The sequence below is a fragment of the Rhinolophus sinicus genome, chromosome 6 (assembly GCF_057876585.1).
Source record: "Rhinolophus sinicus isolate RSI-liver-muscle chromosome 6, RSI-T2T, whole genome shotgun sequence".
Lineage (NCBI taxonomy): Eukaryota > Metazoa > Chordata > Mammalia > Chiroptera > Rhinolophidae > Rhinolophus > Rhinolophus sinicus.
This window is the reverse complement of record NC_142506.1, coordinates 67,110,302-67,133,605: the sequence shown is the minus strand read 5'-3', so window position 1 is coordinate 67,133,605 and position 23,304 is coordinate 67,110,302. Positions and strand designations below refer to the sequence as shown.

Below are 23,304 nucleotides of genomic sequence, written 5' to 3'. Positions count from 1 at the left end.
CAGGGGCTCCCACACTGGATTTATAGATGCGGGAAAGTGTATTACACTTTTCTGTAAGGAACCTTACAGAAAAGGAAAACCAAAAGTTCATTACTTAAAGGTAGAAGTTTCATATTGAGCAATTTCACATAGAAAAGCCTCTGGTTCCCCAAAGGCCCCAAATGATGCCAGAAAAACGCTGTTGTTACTATGTAACACATTAAATAATAAAAGCAAATGTTCATGTAAACAGAAAACTTTGGACTTGATGTTAGTTACAGGAAACACACACACTACTCATGCTTAAAACTGAAGATGGCAAGAGAAATCGCTCATTTTTGCCAAATCATGAAAGCGGTTGCCGCTCCCGGGAAGTACCAGCCAGAAAGGACTTGGATATCACAGAAGTGGGGAAGTACAAAACTGCCAATGTCTTAGACCTTGAAGGGATTCCTGAAAACATTTTCTTGTTTTCAGGAGACAGAGAAAGGATAACTCTGGTGCTCGTGATTAAAACGAAGAAAAACACACACCTGGAGACATGTATAAATCTAATCCCCCAGTAATCAATGTCTCTGTGATGGAAAAAATTCTTAAAAACAAAAGACAGTGAATGAGATGACAATAAATGTGTATGAGAGGTTTATGAAACCCTGACTAGACACAAAATACCAAGCTAGAAGCATACTACACAGAAATGCCAATCTTTAATTCAACTTAAAATTAAACTAATTTGGAATATCAAATTAACCTTTATTTTTAACTGGATTCTCAAAAATATCAAGTCACTCCTCAAACACTAAGAGAAGTAAGGACTGCTGGCATATTTAAGGCAGAACTAAATTCTGAACCAAATACATTTAATTGGAAATTCAGAAGTATCATTTTCTCTTAGCCAGCAAGTCAAGACAGAAATAACAACTGAACCTTGAGATTAAATCATTCCCAGACAGACTCAAAGCTGTCTGATTTCCTGAGCAAGAAAAGGCAACACATACAGGCAAAAAAGAATCTAGATTTTGTAAAAATATTTTTCATAAAATATTTACAACCTTGTCTTCAGAAGGCATCTTTTTTGGCTCTACCAAAGTTTCTTTGAGTTTTTTTTTAAGTTATTTTATACTTGGAAAGAGCAAAATTATTAGCAGTGTTTAGACAAGTCCCGGCTGACAAGTTCTTGCTATTCTCTGAATCGCTTAAAAAGTGTTCTTTTGTCATCTTCAAATTTTGCCAAAATTACTCATGATTACTAAAGCTACATATCTTTAAGAGGGAAAAGAGGCCTCCAAGTATCTTAACAGAAATGTGCGTGAACAGACATATGTCAGTTTGTTAAGAAAGCCCTTTAAATAGATGCAGGAGAGTCCAAGGGACCAGGTGTATCTCACTGTAGGTAAATCTTGCACAGCTGCACCTCGTAACCAAGTATTTCTGGGGCGACCCCAGCTTTACAGGAAGCAAGCAGCCTGTCCCTGAGTCCCTGTGATAAGGCCTCAGCCTTCCGTCCTGATGTCACCCTGGTCTATGCCTCTGTGCACCTGTGTCCTCGTCCCTCTTGGCCCTGGTGCCAGCACAGCTTCCAGGTCTCTAGTCCCACACCACGACTGCCAGACGTCCCAGCGGTTGTGGGGAGAGGGAGCAGCTGTGGTACCTGCCAGCACCTTTCTGGTCTCCTGCCCGCTGTTAGACAGAGACTCTCTCAGAGAATGGCTCTTACGTGAAGGGGTAGAAAGTGGGTACGGGGGCTAAAACCCATTGCACAGGGCTGAGGCGATGTCTCTGTGATGGAAAAAATTCCATTTCCAAATCCCGCCAGCCCTTCCCTGCTGAATACACAGGCACTCTGGAAGGGTGGAGGCAGTGGGTGGGAGCAGGTGGGGCGGGGCAGAACCTGAGCAAGGTGCGTGCAAGAGAGGCTGACGCCGGCCCCTCTCACAGCCAGGCCTGGAACGCTGCTTCTGTTGGCCCTTCTCTCTTAATGCATCAACGTGTCTGAATTGCAAAGTAAAATTTCTTTCTTGCGGATTCCTGGAGGTCCTGGCAAATGATGGTGTGGAACTAGAAACCTGTTTGGATCACTAATTATTCTATGACTCTTAAAACCTTTGTTTCCCCGGGGACACTTTGTAACTCAACAGTCTAGGGTACAGCAATCTCACGTCTAGTCCATCAGTAAAAACCATGCTCCGTAGGTTTCCTTAACATTAAAAAGCCTCTAAAAATGATCGCAGGACATTGATCTTCTGTTCAGATTTTAGGAGCTGGAAGCCGAGAGAGAGAGAGAGAGAGAGAGAGAGAGAGAGAGAGAGAGAGAGAGAGAGAGACAGAGAGAGAGAGAGAAACAGGTGAACCCAAGGGGTAGGAGAACCAAGACGCATAAGCATAGCAAAAGGAGAGGAAGTTTTAAGAACAACAGACTCTGCAGAGATGTCAGTAAGAAAGCCAACTGCTGCTATTACAGGCAGAGAAGGCAGCTGACGGGGGGGGGGGGGGGGGGGGGGGAACAGGGCAGCTGGCGAGAGTCTGAAAGGAGGAAGAGAAGGATTTCATCCAGGGCCCAGGGAGAGTTACGAGAAGATGCATTAGCACGGCTGTGCAATCGTCAGACAGCAGAGTGTCCCTGTCACACAGGAGATGACACTTTCGGCTGAGCATGGATATACATGGGCTGTGGCTGAGGCTTCAGAACAGTCACGTTTAGCGTCCACTGTGGACAACATCGCATCATAAATCCACTGATGTGGAGGTTTCTTACACTGTGGTTAAAATATAGCCAAGTGTGACAGGGGGCATTGCTAAAGAAAGGTAAGCAGAACTCCCAGAAACCACCTGGCCCGTCTGTGCTATGGGGCACGGAACAGGCTCCGTGGGACAGAGAAATGAAGAAATGCGCAGTGGGGACACGCCGTGATCGGGGATCAGCAGGACGGGAGCAGATTCTAACAGCGAAGCGCTCACATCACTCCACCACACAGTGAGGTCACGGTGACCTGTCCTCAGTACAGCCAAATCCGTCCCGCGGTCCAGGCCTTTACCTGGTCGTCTTCTAAACCTGGGCCCGCGTCTTCCTGCGGTCCCGAGGACGGACTCCTCACCCTCCCCACCCGGTCTGCCTCCAGCACCACACCACGCTCACTGCCTTCTCGTCACCAAGTCTGTGTTGACCTCAATTGTTGCACCTCTTCACACCATGTCATAAGACTGATAAAATAAAAACCAATTCCAATTCTAGCTCTAATCAATGAGCTGAGTACAATACAAGGAATGTACCAGATTCAAACAATTTTACATGTACCAGATCAAAACAATTCTTTGACAACCTTCCAATGCAAAGAACTGAGGTTCTGAGATCAGCTCACATCCCCTGTGAAGACCATCCCTACCTGCCCCTCACCCCGTGCTCCCATTAGAGCACCCACCTCTGACTGGAGGTGTCTTTGCTCCACTTCTGTGGGATCCCATGAGTCCTGTTACTTTGTTTCCCTTCGATTCCAGATGCCTTGCACACTGTGATCACTAACTGGTGGAGTGAATCCGTGAGGGGAAGGACGGGGAGGGCAGCAAAGGGAGGCAGGGAGAGACAGAAGCAAAGCTGGCACCCGGAATTTCAAAACTGGCCCATCAGTTAAGGTACCGTCTTCGCTTTGGCGAATGGATCATGAGGCTGTGGGTTGATCTCAGAGAGACTGGTCAGGGCCGCCCGCCATATGCTGCGGGCTCAGAGCCCTTCTGAGTACAGAGAAGGAACCTGCATTCAGTACCCACACCTGCTTCCCACATATAGGTCCCGGGCAGACCTGCAGGAAAGCCACCAGAGCTCAGGCTTTCAAAGGCCTTGAAAAAGTGGAACCTGATGGTATAGGACAAAGTAACGAAGGGCCTGGAAGATGAAGCTGAGCATCTGGATGGTAGTTCTAACGCATCTCATCCCAGATCGTTCGGCACATGTCTGCACCAGGAAAGACACATGTGGGCATCACGGAGGTGGTGTTCAAACAGCAAACACTGAACAACCTAAACAGCACGCAACCGGGAAGAGAACCACTGGGAACTACACAGCAACGCAAAGGATCATGGGACGACATCTATATAAAGTTCAAACAATGCACAAGCAAGTAGACTTATTTAGAAATGCGTACAGATGTGGGGAACACTGTACGGAAAGCAAAGGAATGATAAAATTTAGGACACAGTTACCTGTGAGGGAAGGGAATGGCAGACGTGGGTCAAAATTATCTTTAATGTTTTATTTCTTAAGCTGAGTGGAAGATATGAGGGTGTCTCTATTATTCTTTTTATCTAACATATATGCCATATAAAATCTCTCATAAATATTTACTATTTCCTTAAAAATGTAAGTGAAACTGTTCATCTCTGTAATGGCTGTTGAAAGTATACTGATCCTCTAAAAAGTTAAAACTAAGAAAAAAAAGGAAACCTGGGTTTCACAGATTTCCACACAGAAAAGGTGTCAGGGCTGCAGGGGGAAGTGGGCAGGTTACGGGCAAGTGTGAACAGCAACCACCCAAAAGACACAAAGACAACTGTACAAGGTCAAACATACTCAGAGGCAGAGAGACATGTGTCTTCTTGCCCAGAGGGCAAGTGAATTAGAGTTTCCGGGCTTGTGAGGGTGAGGAAACTTCCAGGGCTCTGGCCAGAGAGCCCTGCGGGCCACGGTGGGGGTGGACATGCTAAATAAGAATCCAGGAAAGAATCCAGGAAAACAGACAAGAGCTGGGATTGAGAGCACGACTGATTCTACAATGATACAAATGCAACATGGAGATTTGAAATACGACATCAGGCCCCTAATTTGATCTGCTTCATTTTTTCTTTCATTTTTTGCCAGTCTGGTCTCTATATTAATTTCATGCCTCACCCTGACCTTCACTGCTACATGTTAATCTCCTACCGTGATGCTCCAGCTGCAGCTCCAGCTAAGGATACGACATCTAGTTACAGGTCCAGTTAGGAGCCATGCCTCACGTAATCTAGAGTTGCGGAAGCTTTTCTAGGATCATTTCAGTCATTACTGAATCCGGGTGAACAAAACCAGCTAACATTTTAAAGTGTAGAGGCAACGGTAAAACCAAAAATTAATTTCCACTGTGTATTACCCTCAATTCGAGCTTTTACAGTACAGCCATTATTCCTTCCCAGAATTCCCAACATAGGACGGTCAACTCCCAATCTATCAGGACATACTTTTCCCTATTTGTTATTCACACAGTGTGGCGTGACAGTGATTTATAGAATTGAAATCATCTTACCTGCACTTTTTTTAAAGCTACTGGTACTCCATCCAAGAGACAGGCCGCTCTATAAACTTCACTAAATTGCCCGCGACCGATTTTCTTTTCTATTCGGAAGTTGGCTAATGTATTATAGCCCATATCTGGTCGCAAGGCCTTCTGTAATTAAAAAAAGTCAGAAAAGTTTTCAGTCACATAATATACACGCAACCTTCGATTGTTTTCACATAAGTAGGTGAGACCTATGGGAAGCTTGCAGATACCCATTCACTCAACAAATAGTCACTGACCCCTGTGCCAGCCAGGCGAGCTACAGATGGTCCTGCACTCAAAGAACTTGTATTCTGGTGGGGAAGAAAAATAATAAGCAAGGTAAATGTGAAAACACACACATACAGTGTGTGAGATAGAAAGTGCTAAAAAGAAAGAACTCAGTCGAAGAAGAGGGATATGAAATGTCAGGGGATGAGAAGGATTTTGAAATTTTGGATAGGAACTCTCTATAAATTGTCTTAGTTCACAGCAAACAAACACATCCCGGGCAGGCGAGTACTTCTTTGATAATTCTTTTCTTTTTCAAAGTACCTCTGAGTTGCAGTGGAATAAATAAATATATATATTCATTTTGTGCAACCTGCCAGCTAATGCATGAATACCTGTGCGCTTCCTGACAGTTATCTAACTTCTACAAAGCACATTTCCAGGGGCTGGGACTTAACTGCCACATCATTACTTAAAAAAAAAAAAAAAAAGACTTTTTTTTTAGCAGTTTCTGGTTCAAAGCAAAAGTGAGTGGGAAGTACAGAAATTTCCCACATACCCCCTGCCCCCCTCACACGCACAGCCTCCCGTTATCAACAGCCCCAGCAATGGTACTTTTGTCACAACTGATGAGCCCAAATGGACACGTCACCGTCACCCAGAGTCCACAGTGACATTAGGGTCACTGTCAGTGCTGCGCATTCTGTGGGTTTGGACAAATGTATAATGATCCGTTATCCGTCATTATAGTGTCGTAACGAGTCACTGCGCTGCCCTAAACAGCCTCTGTGCTCTGCCTGTGCATCACTCCCTCCCCCAACCCCTGGCGACCACTGATCTTTTTGTCTCATTTTGCCTTTTCCAGAAGGTCATAGTTGGAATCATACAGGATGCAGCCTTTTCAGATTGGTTTCTTTCACTTAGTACATAATGACTTTTTTAAACAATATTTTTTTGTTGTTAATGGAAAAAGTTATTTTTTTTTAACTAACACTTTTTAGTCCTTATTATGTTCCAGGCACTTGTAAGAGCTGCTAGAGAAAGAGATGAATCACAAGTGTTTCCTGCTCAAAAGAGCCCACGCACGTGGAAGAGGCTCTGCGCTGTGCTGCGAGAGAAAATTCTAGCATATGGAGAGGGGAGCCAAAGCCAATGCCTTAGAAATGTTATTCATCGTCCCCGCTCTTTTGTTCACGGACTCATTTATTCATTCACTCACGCACAGGGTAAATCCTAATGAACACCCACTACAGTCAGACACTGTGTTGCTGAGGTTACAACATACACCCAAGGAATACTGCCTTTGAAGCTCCTCACGACACGCAATCTATTTGTAGCATCTGCACCTATAGAAAAGAGGATAAAATACTCTAGTTTATAACTTTTTTTTTTCTGGCTAAACACGCATGGGCCTTTTGAAGACCCCTGGATTATCGATAAACACTCTCTCCAGACCCCTTAGCGCTCTGCTCGTATCCTTCCCGACCTGCTCCCCGCTCCGCACCAACATGGAAGGAACGGGACACTCTCCTGGGCCTGACTAGTGCCCCGTCTAAGGAGGCTGAACACTAAACACCTAACAGTGCAATCAAAGCACTGGTTCATAAACATCAGCTCCCACCTGAGCGCTTAGTCCTTCAAACAGGCCTGGTTTCAGGTGACCCATCACTCATGCAGAGGGCTACATATGGGCGGTACTTCATATTAACCCCACAGACATTTTATCTTGCTAATTTCAGTACATCTATCACGCTACCGAAAACTGCAAAAGTCTTCTAAAGTTGCACTGTGATTCACATACAGTGCTTCTCAAAGAGAAAAAAAGGGGCAATAATTTCTGTTATTGTGCACTGCTTTTCTTTCCTCTGGAAGTCCAAATATGGACAAGAAAAAAATGCCATTCTCCCTTTAAGACATGTGAAATAACTAGAATACAAGAAATGGCAAAATTTATTTAATAAGCATAAACCCATAAGTACCTATTAACGAGTACCAGGAATAACCACTACAACAGAAGGCTCCATTTTGGTGCCTCCGGCTCAACAGGTCCCGTATATCAGGACTTTATACGCCATCTAATGCAATGCTCTTGACATTCTGTAGTAGATGCAATCAAACCAAACCTGGTCCTCCTGACGCCCAGCGCAGTCTTTGCTCTGCTGCCATGGTTACCAACCAGTCACCTCCATGACGACCCAGCACTATGGAACCCTACCTGATGATCCAGAGATTTCAATGTCATCTTTTTAATGGGGGGAAAAAAAAAAAAACTGGGAATAGAAACGCATGCTAAACATGAAATGAAAATGAAAGTATGTATGCACCATAAGAAAAAGAAAAGTAAAATTACCAAGTGAAGGGAGCCAGCTTGCCATGCTATTACTCATTTTAAGATTTCTTTTTGTAATCTGTTTCTTAACTTTAAATAAAAGTTTCATTGAAAGAGATTTTTTAATTGCTTGTGCTTTTCTAAGAAAGCTTTTTTTTAAAAAGAACTGACACACTAACTAGGCTCATCTGCAGCAGCTGAGAAACAGAACCCTTTCCTCTCCGATATGGGTACAGACCGTTCTTTCTCCTGGTGAAAACATGTCCGTCTCAGCAGCACGACACAGCTCCACCAGCAGGAACACGACCCGCCAGTCCATATCCCCTAAATGTGACTGGGAATTCCATCTTCTGTCTGCGCAATAACTGACAAATATCAGCGTGAACCGCTAAGGCAGGCAGACAGCCGCATGCTGAGAGCAAAGTCTCACTAATGTGTTTTGGCATTCAGGGCTGTAATCACACATTTACATATGCAATGACCTACATTTGCATGTCAGATCACACACTGTCTTGGTTTATTAAGATCGGGCACCTCCCTGTGCTTGGCGGCCGGAGTGGCGAGAGAGGGCCAGAGGGCGGTGTTTTTTGGCAGTTGAGGGATAAACTGCCACCAAGGATTAGGCTGATATGGCCTGAGCATTAGACACTTCATTAGACATAATCTGTTTAACAGTGGGCACTGTATGTAAACTTCACAGCCCATTTGCCGAACCCTTCTCCCCCCATGGCATTTCTTCAAAGGACAGTGTGGGTGAGTGACAGCTTGTCTCATCTGCTCCCATGTCCTGTCACCCAGTGTAGACGTGGAGAGCTGACATGAGAAGGAACATAGCTGCACATGTCTAACTACCCGTGGGTCTCTTTGCGACACTGCAACTTGTATACAAACAAGCTTGTGTAGGAGGAGGTCTCCTGTAGGAGACGGTCAGACAGGTACTACACACCCCTGGTAGTGATTCTGGGCGACGGGATTGGATGCCACACCTCATTCTCATGTGCTGTATCCCACCGTAGGTAGCACTGCAGTAGGTGCTTTAAACAAAAAGATGGTATCATCAGACGCGTGCCCACTCAGGAGAAGAACTATTTTTAGGAAAGAGCTATATTCTCTTTTTTGAATAATGTCCAATTCCCCCTATTTTTTTCGTTTCGCATTTGAGTTATACTGGGAATAAAATCACTCAGCAAAATAATGAGATTCAAATCAGTATGAAATACAAACTAGATGAAATCACTAAACTGCCTTTTCACCGTTCTCAATTTGGTGGACAAACTGGGTCTCGGTCACCTGCAGTCCCTTCATGACCAGGTATTTCCCTGAGCTGCACAAAATGGCTTTGGATTGGCTCTGAGTCACCTGTGGATCTCCAACGTTCATACAGTAAAACACGGCTGCTCTGTTTCTCCCACTACAAATAAGGACACTGAGGCCTTACCTGTGACAGGGCTCTTAGTCACCTCTGCGCCTGGCTGTGGGCCTCACCCGCCAGCCACACCTTTCGCTCCCCAAGTGCCCCACGCTCCTTGGCCTTATCACGCAAGGCACTGGCTGGTCCCCACGCCTCACGAATAGCTTCGCCCTCCACACCTGGCAAACCGGCCCTCCACTCGGAGGTGCAGAGGCCGGCTCTGCAGCTCCCTCAGGCAGCTTTCCTGCCTCCTGCTTCTGCTCCCCGAGGAGCTGGCAGCAGCCACACAGCTCCAAAAACAGGTATAGCAACTCGGGCACCGAGCTAGGCTCTAGGTCTCCCTGGACTTCGGTTACTTGTGTACACATACGTATTTCTCCCTCCGTACACTGAATTTCTCAAAGGCAGAAACCGAGTTTTGTCTTTGTATCCAGATGCCATGAAGGTGTTTACTTATTTAGCAATAAATATTTACTGAATAAGTGAATGTCAGTGGAAGACCTTCCTGAATGTAGAAAGCTTTAAGTGCATGCTGCATGACCGTGACCACGGACGGGCTCTGAGCACAACCTGGCCGGGAAGGTTGCAGTGCCGCGGGGAAGACCCCAGAGCTCCGCAGAGAGGCCAGGCCTCTGCCTCTAGCCACTTCCCAGTGCAAAACCCAAGTCCCTTGAACCCCCATTAAAGGAGACTGGCAGTGACCCACTGACCCTGAGGGACACCGGAAGCACTGGTCACTGTCCCAGTGTTGCCCCAGGGCCTGACCTCGGCATGGTGTCACCAGAGAGCTCAATGAGGCCCCCGGTGCCCGGCTCTGGACTCAGTCGGCTGGCTCAGAGCCAGTTCCGACACTCGGGGCTGTTCTGAGCTGGGCAAGCTTCCCAAGCCTCGTTTCCTACTTCTGTGCCACGGGCCCGCCCAGTGACGAGTGAGGTTACGCATAAGCACCTAGGACAGAGCCGAGCACATGCCCAGTGTCCATGTCATTCAGGACTTCCCACCCCCAAGAGAGCCAGCAGTGACACCTTTCCACCAACTCACCCTCACAGTAGGGCTCTCGTGTCTGGAGAGCCTCGTTTCATGACCTCAGTTTTCCAGATGAAAATTCTTTAGTCTCTACCTCAATTTTCTTGTCTGGTCCCGCTTTCTCTGGGTCACAACTGGAGTTTGCCTGTCTGCTGCTAGACTTCCCCGAAGCCAATGGCCTACTGACTGGCAGTTTTAATACCACCCAGCCCTGGGCTCTGCCTCCAACTGGGAGTCCCCACGTATCGTGTGGACTGGCTTCCTGATTCGTGAATGGAGACAGCCTAGCCCCTGGGGTACAGGGCTACTTCGGTGACAATACAGTATATCTAACTATAGTTATTCTGCCCAAAGTCCTTTTAATAATTATGGGGCAGGGGGAGGCATTTAACATAAAACCATGTTGGGTGGCAACCGGGTTTTCTGGTTGGACACGCTTCAAGTTTAAGGTTGCAGGCAAACTGAAGAGAAGCCCGTAAACCCGAGGACTTTGAAACTGCTTGGTCTCCGTGACAAAAGAGCGCTGAGCAAGGGCGTGGTGAATTCAGCACACGACAGCTTCTAAAATTACTAACCAAAGACTACATACCCCATGTCAGTATTTTCAAACAGATTCATTTTTGGAAGAAGTCTTAAAATATAACTAATTAACATGGATAACATAAGCCTATAGGTTGTTTTTTAATGTTAGTTTACTTCTTAATTACTAACTATGAGACACCCCCAACTCTTGAAAGGGCAAAATTAGAACTGATTTTGGAAGCATTCATACTCCATTTTTGTAGTAATTCATTATGTTTAGCCTCTTGAGATATCTGAATGTATACACTCAGAGGTTATATTATAAAAGCATTCTGAAATCTCAGAAACGTAAATATTCAAAATTACGGATGACAACTCAGAAATCACCCCCTAGCGTGAACGAAGCCCCCACAGCACCCTGAGAGTTCTGGGTCCTTATTAACGAATCTCGTGTTGCTCTGAACCCACTCTAATCACACAACACCAGAGCTGGCTAACTAATGGGAATTAACTTCCACATGTCAGTCTGTGTTTACTGCCTCCTTCACATAAATACTTTTCTTTTTAAAATAAAATTCATTCTGCTGTGCCACTGGCTCTTCTTCTCACAGGTGCAGACTCTTTAACCAATTAATAATTTCCTAGGACGAAATTAATTTGCTTTAAATTTGAAGCCAAGGACATTTCAGCAGTGAGATAACTCAGGATAACGTTATCATGATGATTCTCTCTGGGGAAATTAAACGAGTCACAGCATGGACTCGACAGACTCCCCAGGGAGAAAATTATGTCCTGATAATTCCTGGAGGTATTGTTATCAACGATCTAATGTACAAGCCAGTATTAATTGCAATATTTAGTATCATTAATAAGGGTTTCATTGCTATTGCAAATTTATCTCTTACTTGTGATTTTCATGTTACCAATTATGCAAACTAATTACTTTATATTTTATACTAATATTGTTGAATTTCTCCAAAATTTAAAAGTAACAAAACTTCAAAATGCCCTTCAGTTTTAGTTAGCAATAAAGCTCATCCTATGATCTTGGAAAAGATGTTACCCATCTGCAAACTACACAAACTGGAATATCCTTTTGACAACATCTAACACAACTCTGTCATATATTATTTTATACAAACCTCACTTTGAAAACGAAAAAATATTTTCATTGTTTTTTGAACAATTTGAAAAAACAAAGCACACACACACACACACAACACCGCATGTGCCAACAAAGTCTAATGATTCATGCTTCTTCCTGTTTGAAAAATTATCTCCCTAAAATGTATTGAACTAGTTCAAAAGTAACGTATTCCTAAAGATACTAAGTGTCAGAGATTTACACCAGTTTGAACAATATGCCATTAATCATTACAACTGTCTTTTTAATCAAAAGAAGAGGAAATTCACTATAGCAAAAGAGAAATGAGTGACTACATATAACCAATTATCTAGTTAAACGTTTATAAGACCCTGGTATTTGTGTCATTTAATCATCATTCGTTACACTACCCAGCATCATAATTACTATATCTAAATTATGTAACCAATAACACTGGTTATCTTCCCAGCTTGTCATGAGCAGAATAGTTAACTAATGACAAAGACTCCATCTCCCCATCCCCCACGAGCTCCACCAGCACCACCTGGCAAAATTAAATATGGCGAGAAAAAGCCTCTTCTGAGAAACACAGAGACAGGGAGAAACAGAGGGAAGAGGTGTTCAAACATTTATTCCACAAAGATTAACAGGGGAGGGGGTTAAACAAACAAATACATAATAAAAAGACAATGGACAAATCCCTAACAGTACCTAGTACTATTCTGCACCTTAAGTACTACGCAGGAAGATGAGTGGCTGGTTATTTTAGATTGGGTCATTAAGGATGACCTTGCTGAGGAAGTGACATTTACGGTGAGATTAAAAGACCAGAAGGAAAGAGCAGAAAGAACATCTGGAGGAAATGTCTGAAGGACAGAATGAGCCTGGTGTGCTCAGGGAACAGCACAAAGGACACCAGCTAGAGTGCGGGGACAAGGGACATGGTAAGGAGTGAGGTCCTAGGGACAAGCGTGACAAAATCACACAGTGCCGGGCCAGCAGGAGCAAGGAGCACTGCACAGGGACCCAGTGCACCTTCTTGCCATGGCTCACGATGCGCGTGGACAAGGCCCTGAGAGCAGGTGAGTGAAGCAAGACGAGCAGGCTGGACACGGCACCGGCCTGGACCTGGGAGTCCAGCAGCTGCAGGCAGAGGAACAGCAGGTGGTCCTGAGGACGGCCCCAGGACATGCGCAGCGATGGACAGAGAAACCAGGGGTGAATCAAACTGTTGGCTTGAGCACCTGGGCAGTCAGTGATGCCATTTACTCGACAAAACAAGACAAAAGGAGAAGCCGTTGTGGCAGGAGGTAGGTAATGAAAGTGTAATACAGGACACAGTGTGACGGAGAAGCCAGTCACAGGCAGAGAGACTTGTGGGCCAGGCCAGTCACTGGGGGGAACTGTCAGCGTCACTGCTGTCGTCCCCGTCATCCAAAGCATGCTGACCACGCCACGCACCACACCAAAGCTCCCTGTCAACTCTCTACGCTAACACTACGACTCTCCACGTTCACTGAGAAGAGGGAGGCTCGTGGATGTGTAGAAACTCGTGCTCCGTCCACAGCTGCACATGGGGAGTCCGAGAACTCACCCCGGCAACCGGACCTCAGGGCTCACGCTGCAAACACGATGAAGCACACACACCTGCACACGTGCTGCCGTCCCCAGGGCCACCTCCACCTTCCCCTGCTGTGCACACTCACTCCGGGCACTGCTCCCAGGCACTGCTCAGTCTCCCCGCTTTCGGCTTCTCGGGGTTAGTGTTGACTTGAACTATTCCAGGTTCTCCCCTCATCCTCTGCTGGACACCCCATCATAACTCTTCTAGAAACTTCTCCTCCATCCCCTTGTTCTCCTATACTGAATGACATCCAGTCAAGCAGGGAAAAGGATGTATAATTAAATGTATTCTATATAAATGTGGCCGGAGAAAGAAATACCAAAATTTCTAACTTTGGGCAATAATTGTTTTATGGATATTTAGCTTTCAGCTAAGGTTAGGGTGGTGAAGAGGCCAGGAGATAACAGCTCTAAGGAAGGTCAAGTGCTCACTTGGGGGCAGAAGCCTCAGTGCAACAGCTGGGGGTTTGAGGAGAAAATGGATGAAGTCGCCCCTCAGGAGAGCGGAGAGTGAAGGGACCACACACAGAACTGCTAGGTGGCCTTAGGTCTCTTGAGGGTCGTGCTCATGAATGTGAACTACGCAAGGGTCTTCTTCCCCCCAAATCGCTGCTGCTCACGCTCCTGTACCTCTGTCAATAGTTACTCAGTGACGAAAATGGTTAGCAGGAGACCATTGCATCTATATGTCTATAAAGACTTCCAAAAATAGAAGCTCTCCTCAATGCTGCATGACAAGTACCTCGGCAAAATCAATTTAGCGAAAGAAGCCAGCTGAATGATGACCCTTCCTTCATAAAGAAAGTTCTGTAAGAAAAGCTGAAGGGAGGGGAAGGTGATGTGGCATCAGGTCTAAACCCTCCATCCTCAGTGCGTCCATGGGGCCGTGTGTGCTGGCCCACAGTGCACCTGGGGAAACACCTGCCGTCTCCTCTCTCCTCTCTCACTTCACCGTGGGCTGCAGGGGGGCTGCCATGATGCTTAAAGGAATGGCCAGCCTCCTTACTGGTGGGTCGGAAGACTCCAAGCCAAGACCCCCATACCTTCCAAGCTGTAAAGAGCAGGAATGGCCATTTTTCTACCTGTGGACCTGGGACGCTTTCTCTCATTCACGGGTAGTCAAAGTGTTACACCAAATACCTTCAAATTTACAAACAGTAAGTATGACCTAAGACCTCATGATTAGTATGATAAAATTAACCTTCCTCTATCCACTCCCAGAAATACTTCGAATTGCAGTCTGATTCTAACTGTTTTGTATTTTACTTTATGATGAAACAGTGAATGCACCTATAGCCCTCTTCCCTCAATGAGCACAGGGAAAAATACTCACAAAATGTTAGTTGTAAACATCCATTGCTTAAAATTAGTCTCAGAGTAAAAAGGAAATATTTTATTATTTCCGTCACCATCTTTTATGCAGTCTATATTTAAAAAAAAATAATACTAAGCTAAATCCATTGTTCCATAAACAAGAGTCCTAAAGCAATGAGATACATAGGATAAAAATCTAGTCAAAATATCCTTTCAGTCCTTGTAGGCTTCAGTGGGAGGGAAAGAAAGGAGGGAAGGGGGGGAGAAGGAAAGGAAGTTGATAGAAAAAATTATCCGTAAGTTCAAGAGAATGACAGTAATGCAAAGAAACAGTAATAAAGATACATAAATCTCACATTCTAAAACTTAAAAGTGAGGCCACGTATCATGCATTACGGGCTCAGAGTACTCATCTCGGAACAAAAACCAGGAAAGCTACACTCAGAGGCTGACTGCCTTGGTTTTCTGCTGACGCCCACGCTGATGTTAGCATCACGGACGTGAAAGAAGTCACTCAGCTAACCATCTGTTGCCATGTCGCCCGCGTTCCTCGGGCCAGTGGTGTGGAACAAAACAAAAGAAGGTTGTCAACCCCCGAGCAGGGGTGTCCTTTCCCAGCCTTTTAAAATACTGCTACTGAGAGCAGAAACATTTTTCAGAGACTTAATAAGCAATAACGCCCATAAGCTCTTGTCAGGTAATCTTTCTTTCGCTGTCTCACACCATCAGTGTGAAGAGACAGGGGTAGATCCCCTCCCTTCCCCGACTGGCCACGGGCAGCCCCGGGGTGACACCTGCCTATTTCCAGCAGGGACCCACGCCCACCCACACAGGAGCAGCAGCAGGAGGCATACAGGAAGGGAACAGCCTGACAAGAGATGCAGAACCACGTACATAACCTTGAAATGTATGCCGTGTGGTAGCTGAGTGTCTCATAGGAAAATGATTACTTTCATTTTTGCCTCCCACTGCCACCCGACCTTTCCTGGTGGGTGAGCCAGGAGGAGACAAAAAATAAAGTGCTTTTTTTTTCCCTTTGAAACTTAGGGCTGTTCAAAACTGTGACTTTCAAAATGATAATACAAACACCTAATTTTTAGAGGTGCTTCTTTTACTGTCTTTGCTAGAAACAATGTGAAACAACAGTGTTTGTGTATATGTGTAACACTTGCACGAGATGTGTTTATATCTGAATGACAGACGCTGCTTACTCTAATCTTGACCATTTAGGACCATAACACAACAGATGGGATACATTTAAAACCATCAAGAACCATACTGAAATGAAAATGTTGGCCTTACTCTAAGCGAGAATTCAGGTGGGCATGACAAAGGAAGCACACAGGGCTGACTGACACGTGTCCATCGGGAGGGGTCCCTGTTGGTTTCCACTACTCCCCGTGAGGGGCCACTCGCCTGGGGCCTCTTCCTCAATGAAGAGGCCTTCCTCTTCACCCACCAGGACAGATCAGGGCAACGCCCACAGGAAACAACACAAAGATGTGGGAAACACTGGGAGACACACAAGGAATGCATCGTCAGGTTTCCAGGACCAGACACTACATGCAGGAAATCGGGCAAAGCTTCGAGGTAGAGACGGCCTTTTAGATGGTCTCTGAAGGTGGGCAGGGTTTCAAACACTGGAGAGGAAGATGGAAGAGAAGAAGATGCACGATGAACAGAGTCCCAGAGGCAGAAGGCATGGTTTATTGGTGGGCAGTGTTTTCTGAACTGTGCTTCACAGACACTCGCCCCGGGAGGAGTCAATAGATGTGCTTTAAAAAGGGGAAAAGAAAGGGTCCCACAATCCAGTAAGTTCGGAAAACACTACAACCAATGGCCTCTTTGTGGGAATTCTAAGTGCACAGGAGTCTCAGAGGGGCTCTGAGAAAGACCGCCATACAGGTATCTGTCCACCCAAGTCTCCTAAACCTACCTGCCTGCACCTATCGAGTCTTCCAACAATTTCAGAACTGCTATCTCAGCCCAAGTGAGAGAGGTCAGCAGAGAAACACCGAGACACAGTGTAGGATGCCTCTGAACAGCAGGCTGAAAAACGCAGCCTTTGTAAAGGATAACAAACCCAGGAGCTGCCCCGCCTTTACTTGAAACGTGTCATTACACACGGACCTGAACGCAGGCATCGTAGGAACGCTGGATGCTACATAATGAATTTCAATAGTGTGTGTTCACTTTTTACTGAGACATTCATTTTACTTCACTTTACGTTACAAAAAAACAAGCAACTGCATAACAGAGAAACAAACTACTTACTAGTCAGCGAGAGTGAGGGGTGGCATTGATGTGAGACAGGTGTGGACAACCCAGGACCACACGGCCAAAGCAAGGACAGGTACGAAACACACAGGCACCCCCAACCTGGGCATGGCCTCACCTTTGGTTTTTCTCTCTGAGCCTAATACTAACATTCAAAGCCCATAGGTCAGGCCAAGAAAAGGAAAAGCTAAAGCAGCCCCCTTTTCATGTTTGGACCTGAGGACTAAGTATTCTAAAATACGGTCTGAAAATATAAACAACTCTGACTGAAACTTGGACATTCACACGTAGCCCGTTGGTTACTCTATTCGTAAAGGTCTGCAATGCACATATTAAACACAGGTACATACACGTAGGTCAGCATGAGCATGTGAGAACCAGTTACCTGTGGCTGGAACTGAGGAACAGGTTGCCCTTGCATCCCTTGTGACTGTTCATCCATTGTCTGAGGAGCAGGAACGTTAGAACTCTGCAAAAATGGGAAGGTGACACGTAAGTAGTGTGGTTGTTACCAAGTCATGTTGTTCGCCACATAGAGATGTGCCTAACGCTCAAAAGGATATGTTAAGGGAGCCCATCCTCTCAGATCTGCCATTTGCTCCACCCTAGCTCTGTTCAGCTGTGCAAATATTGCCTGGCTCGGCCATCTCCACTCTCCAGAGCAGTGTATGCAAGCAAATCCTATTTCCCGAGATGCAGTTCTCTCTTCTCCATCGTACCTACTGATCCAAGAGGTTCCCCTCCCCTCCTCACTGTGAGAAGGAAATGACCATGCTACACCCCCAATAACCACGCTCGACGGCCTACACCCCCAATAACCACGCTCGACGGCCTACACCCCCGTAACCACGCTCAATGGTCTACACCCCTATACCTATGCCTGACGGTCTGCACCCCAGATAACTATGCTCCACGTCTACACCCCTATCATGCAGCCCATCTTCACAGCCCACAAATGGTAGTACTTTGGTTCTGCACGTCCAACTATCATGTTTCCCGGGACTGCTGGGTTCAAACCTAAAAGGGCAGTCCTACTAGGAGGGTACTTCCTATTTTACACACGCTTTGCTTGTGATTAGGAAACATTCAGTCCATTAATTCCGTAAACACGGGCTGGACACCAGCACAGCCCACACAGGCATCAAGAACTGACCACAAATGAGACTGGGCCCTTGACCTGCACGACCTGCTTCTGTGCTAACTCCACGCAACGCCAAGGGTTTCTCGCTTCTTTTTTGTTTTTCCTGATGTAGTTTTTATGTATTATTTTTAGCTATTGATAACACAGCGTGGCAGCAAGATTACATCAGGAATGTGATATAACACAACTGTTTTCATTGAAGCCTGATTCCCTAGGCTATTTGGGGTGGTCCTCCTGCTCTAAAGTACAACTGTGATCCTCTACTGTCTCTCCATATATATATACATATATATACACATAAACATTGCACTACACTGAGGCATATCTACAAATATAATTAGCAGTACCTCCCATTTCATCAAATGTATTAGGAGACAGGCACTCAAAGGTGAAGATTTGATAGAAATACTACTCTTTTACTGCTTCATCAAGGGCATTTTAAAATGAAAGTCACCGTTTTTTATTCATTACAGTTGTGTAACAGTGAAAGAGACAAAGACTAGTACAGTGTGGTGTCACTGCACTGATTCAAGCTAAGGCACCAGTGGTTTTACAAATAACGTCTTAGTGTTATTCCAAAAATCATTTTGACCTTGCAGACCACACCGAAGAGTATCAAGAACCCCGTGAGCCCCTACCCCACCATCCCGAAGTCTACAGACCACACTTTCAGAAGAGCTGGTCTCGTCAAAAACCCAAAATTCATCCTGTATTCCTCCCATTCCCTCATCTCCCTGTTCCCATATCCAACACATCAGTAAGTGCCATTTGTTCTGTTTCCAAAATATATCTCAAGTTTGTCCTTGTTCCTCTCTCACCATTAATACAACCTAAAACAAGGTGTCACTTCACCGCCACCAGGGACCTACAAATTGGTCTCTCTTTTTCCACCATTTTCTTCACAGTGATATTTTAAAAACACAAGTCCACCTACCACATGCTGAGTGCTCTGAGACTGAAATCCCAACTCCCTGCCCAGAACCGTGGACCCTGTAGATAATCTCCGGCCCACCCCTCCCACCTCAGCTCACCCCGGTCTCTCTCACTGAACCCCCTTTGGCTCTGGAAGCCTAAGCGCTTGCCGGCGTCAGGACCTTTGCACTTCTGTCCTCTTGGCCCAGGATCCCTGAATGGCTGGCTTAAAATCAAGGTTGCCCTAAGCCCCTCCCCACAGTACTGCTCGGTCATCTTTCACTTCATCACTCTCATTTCTAATGAACAATGCCAACAGTTTCTACTTGTTTATTTTATTATTTGCTCATTGTGTATCTCCTCTGCTACCGTGCAAGTACTGTGAAGGCAACACCTTGTCTTCTGCCCCTGCTGATTTCCCGGCCAGCACCTGGCACTAAACATCTGCTGCAGGAACGAAAAATGGGTGGGAACGGGGACTAGCGGACAGGTTTCAGAGTTGCTCACGCTGAAGCTTTTAGGACTTGTAACTGATTAGATATGGCTGGTGACAGAACAGGAGGAGTCAAAGATGACTGACTGTAACAGTCATCTCTAGCTTTAGGGACACAGGACATGGTGGAGGCCCCTCAACTAGATGAGAGGAGACATCAAAGCAGGCTGGGAGTCAGGAAGGGCAAGAATAAGGAAGAGGCAGGAAACCTGACGGTGAGTTATCAGGGGCAGGGCTTCATCTATAAAGTTTGAAAGAGCCAGCACTTGCCAAGTAGAATCCTTGGGGAAGGGGAGGGGTTCAAAACGTTGTCTCGTAATTGTCATACCAAGTAGCTGTTTATTAGTGACAGCTGTTGGATGTGTTTGAAACAGTTCTCTTAAAACATGCTCCTGTCCTCCCAAATCGTTCAAACACTACAAATATTTTCATATATATTCACAAATTCAGCACACATTAAAGTGAAACTATCTTCCCCTATTCTTGTGGATAGCCAAATATTTTGCAGAATATAAAACTATAAAATTAGGAATCTGAATTTCAGATATAAAAGCTAACTCAATGAAAAAACTATTTAGTTTTAAGAAACTGTGTGTGTCAGTGGGCTAAATTTTCAATATTCATATGATCCTGGTAAAAAAATGTATTAAGTAAAACACAATATATTGTATATACCATAAATAATAAACAATAGTCTTCAGTGACACCACAATAGATAACCATCTTATTTTGAACACTGAAACAACATTGCAGCACCATACCTTTATATACCTTCCACCCTTCCTAGTTCCCATATTTTAATAAATTTATAAATTTTCTAAAGCTGACACCCTGAAGCAATTATAAGCAAATTAAATCACGAGTGTATACTTTTTCCTAAATATTATTTGAACAACCACAGTTAATATGTTCAGCTTAGACAACATCTCAATCAAAATAAGCTTTATTCTATGCTATAGATGTTCTCAGTGAATTTCACCTTTAAAAGTTTAGTATTTTTTTGCAGACACTGATTTAAAATAAACCAATATACATTTCAACACTAACCTGATTCTTTGTCAATTATAAAATATCACATTAAAATTTACATAATAGAGTAAAAAACTGAGGCTTAAATATATATTTGTAAGAAAATCACTCGGTACATTTTCTTTGTGATCCTGATTTTTGTCAAAAAAAATAAATTATATATCTATATATATATCCATTAGACAGAAAACATTTTAAGTTATAGTTAATATTAAAAAATGCTTAAAGAAAAAGACTTCCTTCATCATACAACAAAAATTACTTAACGGTAGAGACATAAAGGCAAGTCAATCTTACAATCTTTCAAATTCAACTTCTAATTTAATTTAAAGCTCAGAATAAATCCAATTTGACTAACAAAGGGTACGTATAGATTCCATTGATTTAAAAATACTTTATTTCCTAACATATAATAATTCCATCCTGCTATCCAGTTTCTCTATAACAAATTCTTGACATAATATGAAATCTCAAATATGAAACTACATACATACCAATCTGAAGAGAGATTTCGGATAAACAGTTTTGGAAGTTTTTCTTTTCTTGATTTTTTAGAATTCTATAGAGTTGAAGTATACTAGTTCAAACTTATTTAATAGTTTCCTTTTCTTGAAATAAAGTTGCCCTGCAATCATCACGGTTATTTGTAAAATCTCTAGTTACATGTAACATTTAAATGTTCTATGAGAAAATATTAATACGATGTATCTCATTGACCAAACTAGCTACAACTTATGAATAACAGTAAAAAGGATCGGCTGTATTAAAATAGCAATACTGCTCTCATCCAAAAGAAAGTCACTGGCTTAATACTATGTACATGCAACACCTCAAAACTGAAAGGGTACCATGGAAATTTTAGGGTGACTGATACTTGGCAGAGTCGAAATACTCAGATCCAGAACTAATATTTTTCTTGGCCCCAAAGTCACCATTCAACAGGAATATTTCTGACCTCACCCTCTAGTCTCCATTTAACTGACTGAGTCATCCAGTATTTCCCATATTCAAGCAAGATTTCCATTATCAAACCAGGCAAAGAAAATTAAGCAGAAGTTCCCAGCTTCAATAGTTCATTCATACATTTCTGTGTCATTATGAGTAAGCTTTAAGAGCTATCAAGATAACTATCAGATCTTTGAAGAGAATGATGGATGTTTCTAGAGCACTACAAGCTCAGTGTTTATAGTGAAAATCATTAAACTCATCTAGCATTCAATCTTGGTTTCTAAATGCCATTTTCCACCTCCATGAGTCAGGGCTCTTTGGAGAGATTGTGAACTACAGGGCTGGGGCTGCGGAGGTACAAGCTGAGCCTGCAGCATCGTGCTGTGGCAGAAAAATGGCACTGGACAGAGAAAATGTGGACATGTCACAGGCATGTCCAGCTGGGAGCATACCCACTGGCCACACCTGCAACCACTAAGAGTAACATTATAATGCACTGAATAAAGTAGGAACCCATGAGTTCATCAAGATATAAATTAATAAACAGGGGAAAACAGGGAAGTTATTCCTTACAAGACAGTCATCTAATAAAGAAAGCATGATGGAATTTTAAAAATCACTGTTTGCCAGTCTTCAGGGAAATCACTGCTTCAGGCAAGAATCACCAATGGATCCTAAACTAGTGGAACAAGTTATTTACTGCGTCTCAAAGTGTCTCCCCACACACGTATTATTAACAAAGGGAAAGTAATTTTACAGTAGAGAACATAGCAGACATCACCTTGGCCAAAAGGTCAAAGTTAAATAGAAATCATGTGTCTCCAGACATGACGCTCTTAGAAGAAAACACTCCTGTGAATTCCTGCCCAAATAGCAAGCCCTGAATTTAAGCATAAGGAAACACAGATAAACCTAAATTAGGGACATTTAAGCATCCGTTGTATGGATGTACCACTTTGCTTACCCACGCTCCTGTGGAAGAACATTTGCATTGTTTCCAGTTTGGGCAATTCTAAGTAAGACCACTCTAAATGTTTACATACAGGTTCAAGTTCTCATTTCACTTGAGTAAATACCAAGGAATGGGATTGCTGAGGAAGATTAGATTTTAATAAGTTAGAGATGCACATAAAATAGGTCATTGTTTGGTATGACAAGAACTAAGAAAATGCAAGTACCTCAGATCGTCCAGCATCCCACACACCTTCCCTGAGGTCTCAGTGATGTGCTCCCTAGTCATTCTCTTATTGTTTATTACTCTAAGGAGATGATCACAACACTGGATGTCATATTTGCCTATTGGGTTTGTAGTTTTGTCAAGTCAGCAAGTGAGGAGGAAGGAAATAAAGAGATGAGATTTCTAATAAAAGTTCTGGTAACCTGAGACATGGAATGAACCTTTTAATTTTGTAGAAAACTAGACCTTAGACATTACTTTCCCCTGCCTAATCGATGAGTTAGAATAGGTCTAAAATATAATAAAAGAGCTCACTGTAGGCTGAAAGAATGTACATGCCATATTTTCAGGGGGAAATTAAGCCCATTATGAGGACAGATGTTTACGGATTCCTATAATATGTTTATAGTTCTTAACTAGTCAACAGGAATGGAATATTAAAAACAGCAGAACACGGATAAACAGAGAAATCTTTAAACTGTTAAATACAAGCTTTTTTGAT

At 44.0% G+C, this 23,304-nt stretch overlaps 1 protein-coding gene across 2 annotated transcripts in view; it reads right to left on the bottom strand.

The window, feature by feature from the left end:
• NEK7 (NIMA related kinase 7) overlaps window positions 1-23,304 on the bottom strand; it is a 106,112-nt gene that overhangs the window by 54,096 nt on the left and 28,712 nt on the right. Inside the window, exons 2-3 of one of the 2 annotated variants that reach the window (XM_074317079.2) lie at window positions 17,488-17,571; window positions 5,253-5,393 (exon numbers count right to left, since the gene is read on the bottom strand). In XM_074317079.2, the coding sequence (XP_074173180.1) occupies window positions 5,253-5,393; window positions 17,488-17,544 (198 nt within the window). In that variant the 5' untranslated portion in view covers window positions 17,545-17,571. The remainder of the gene's footprint in view (window positions 1-5,252; window positions 5,394-17,487; window positions 17,572-23,304) is intronic. The other variant, XM_074317080.2, reaches the window with a different exon arrangement.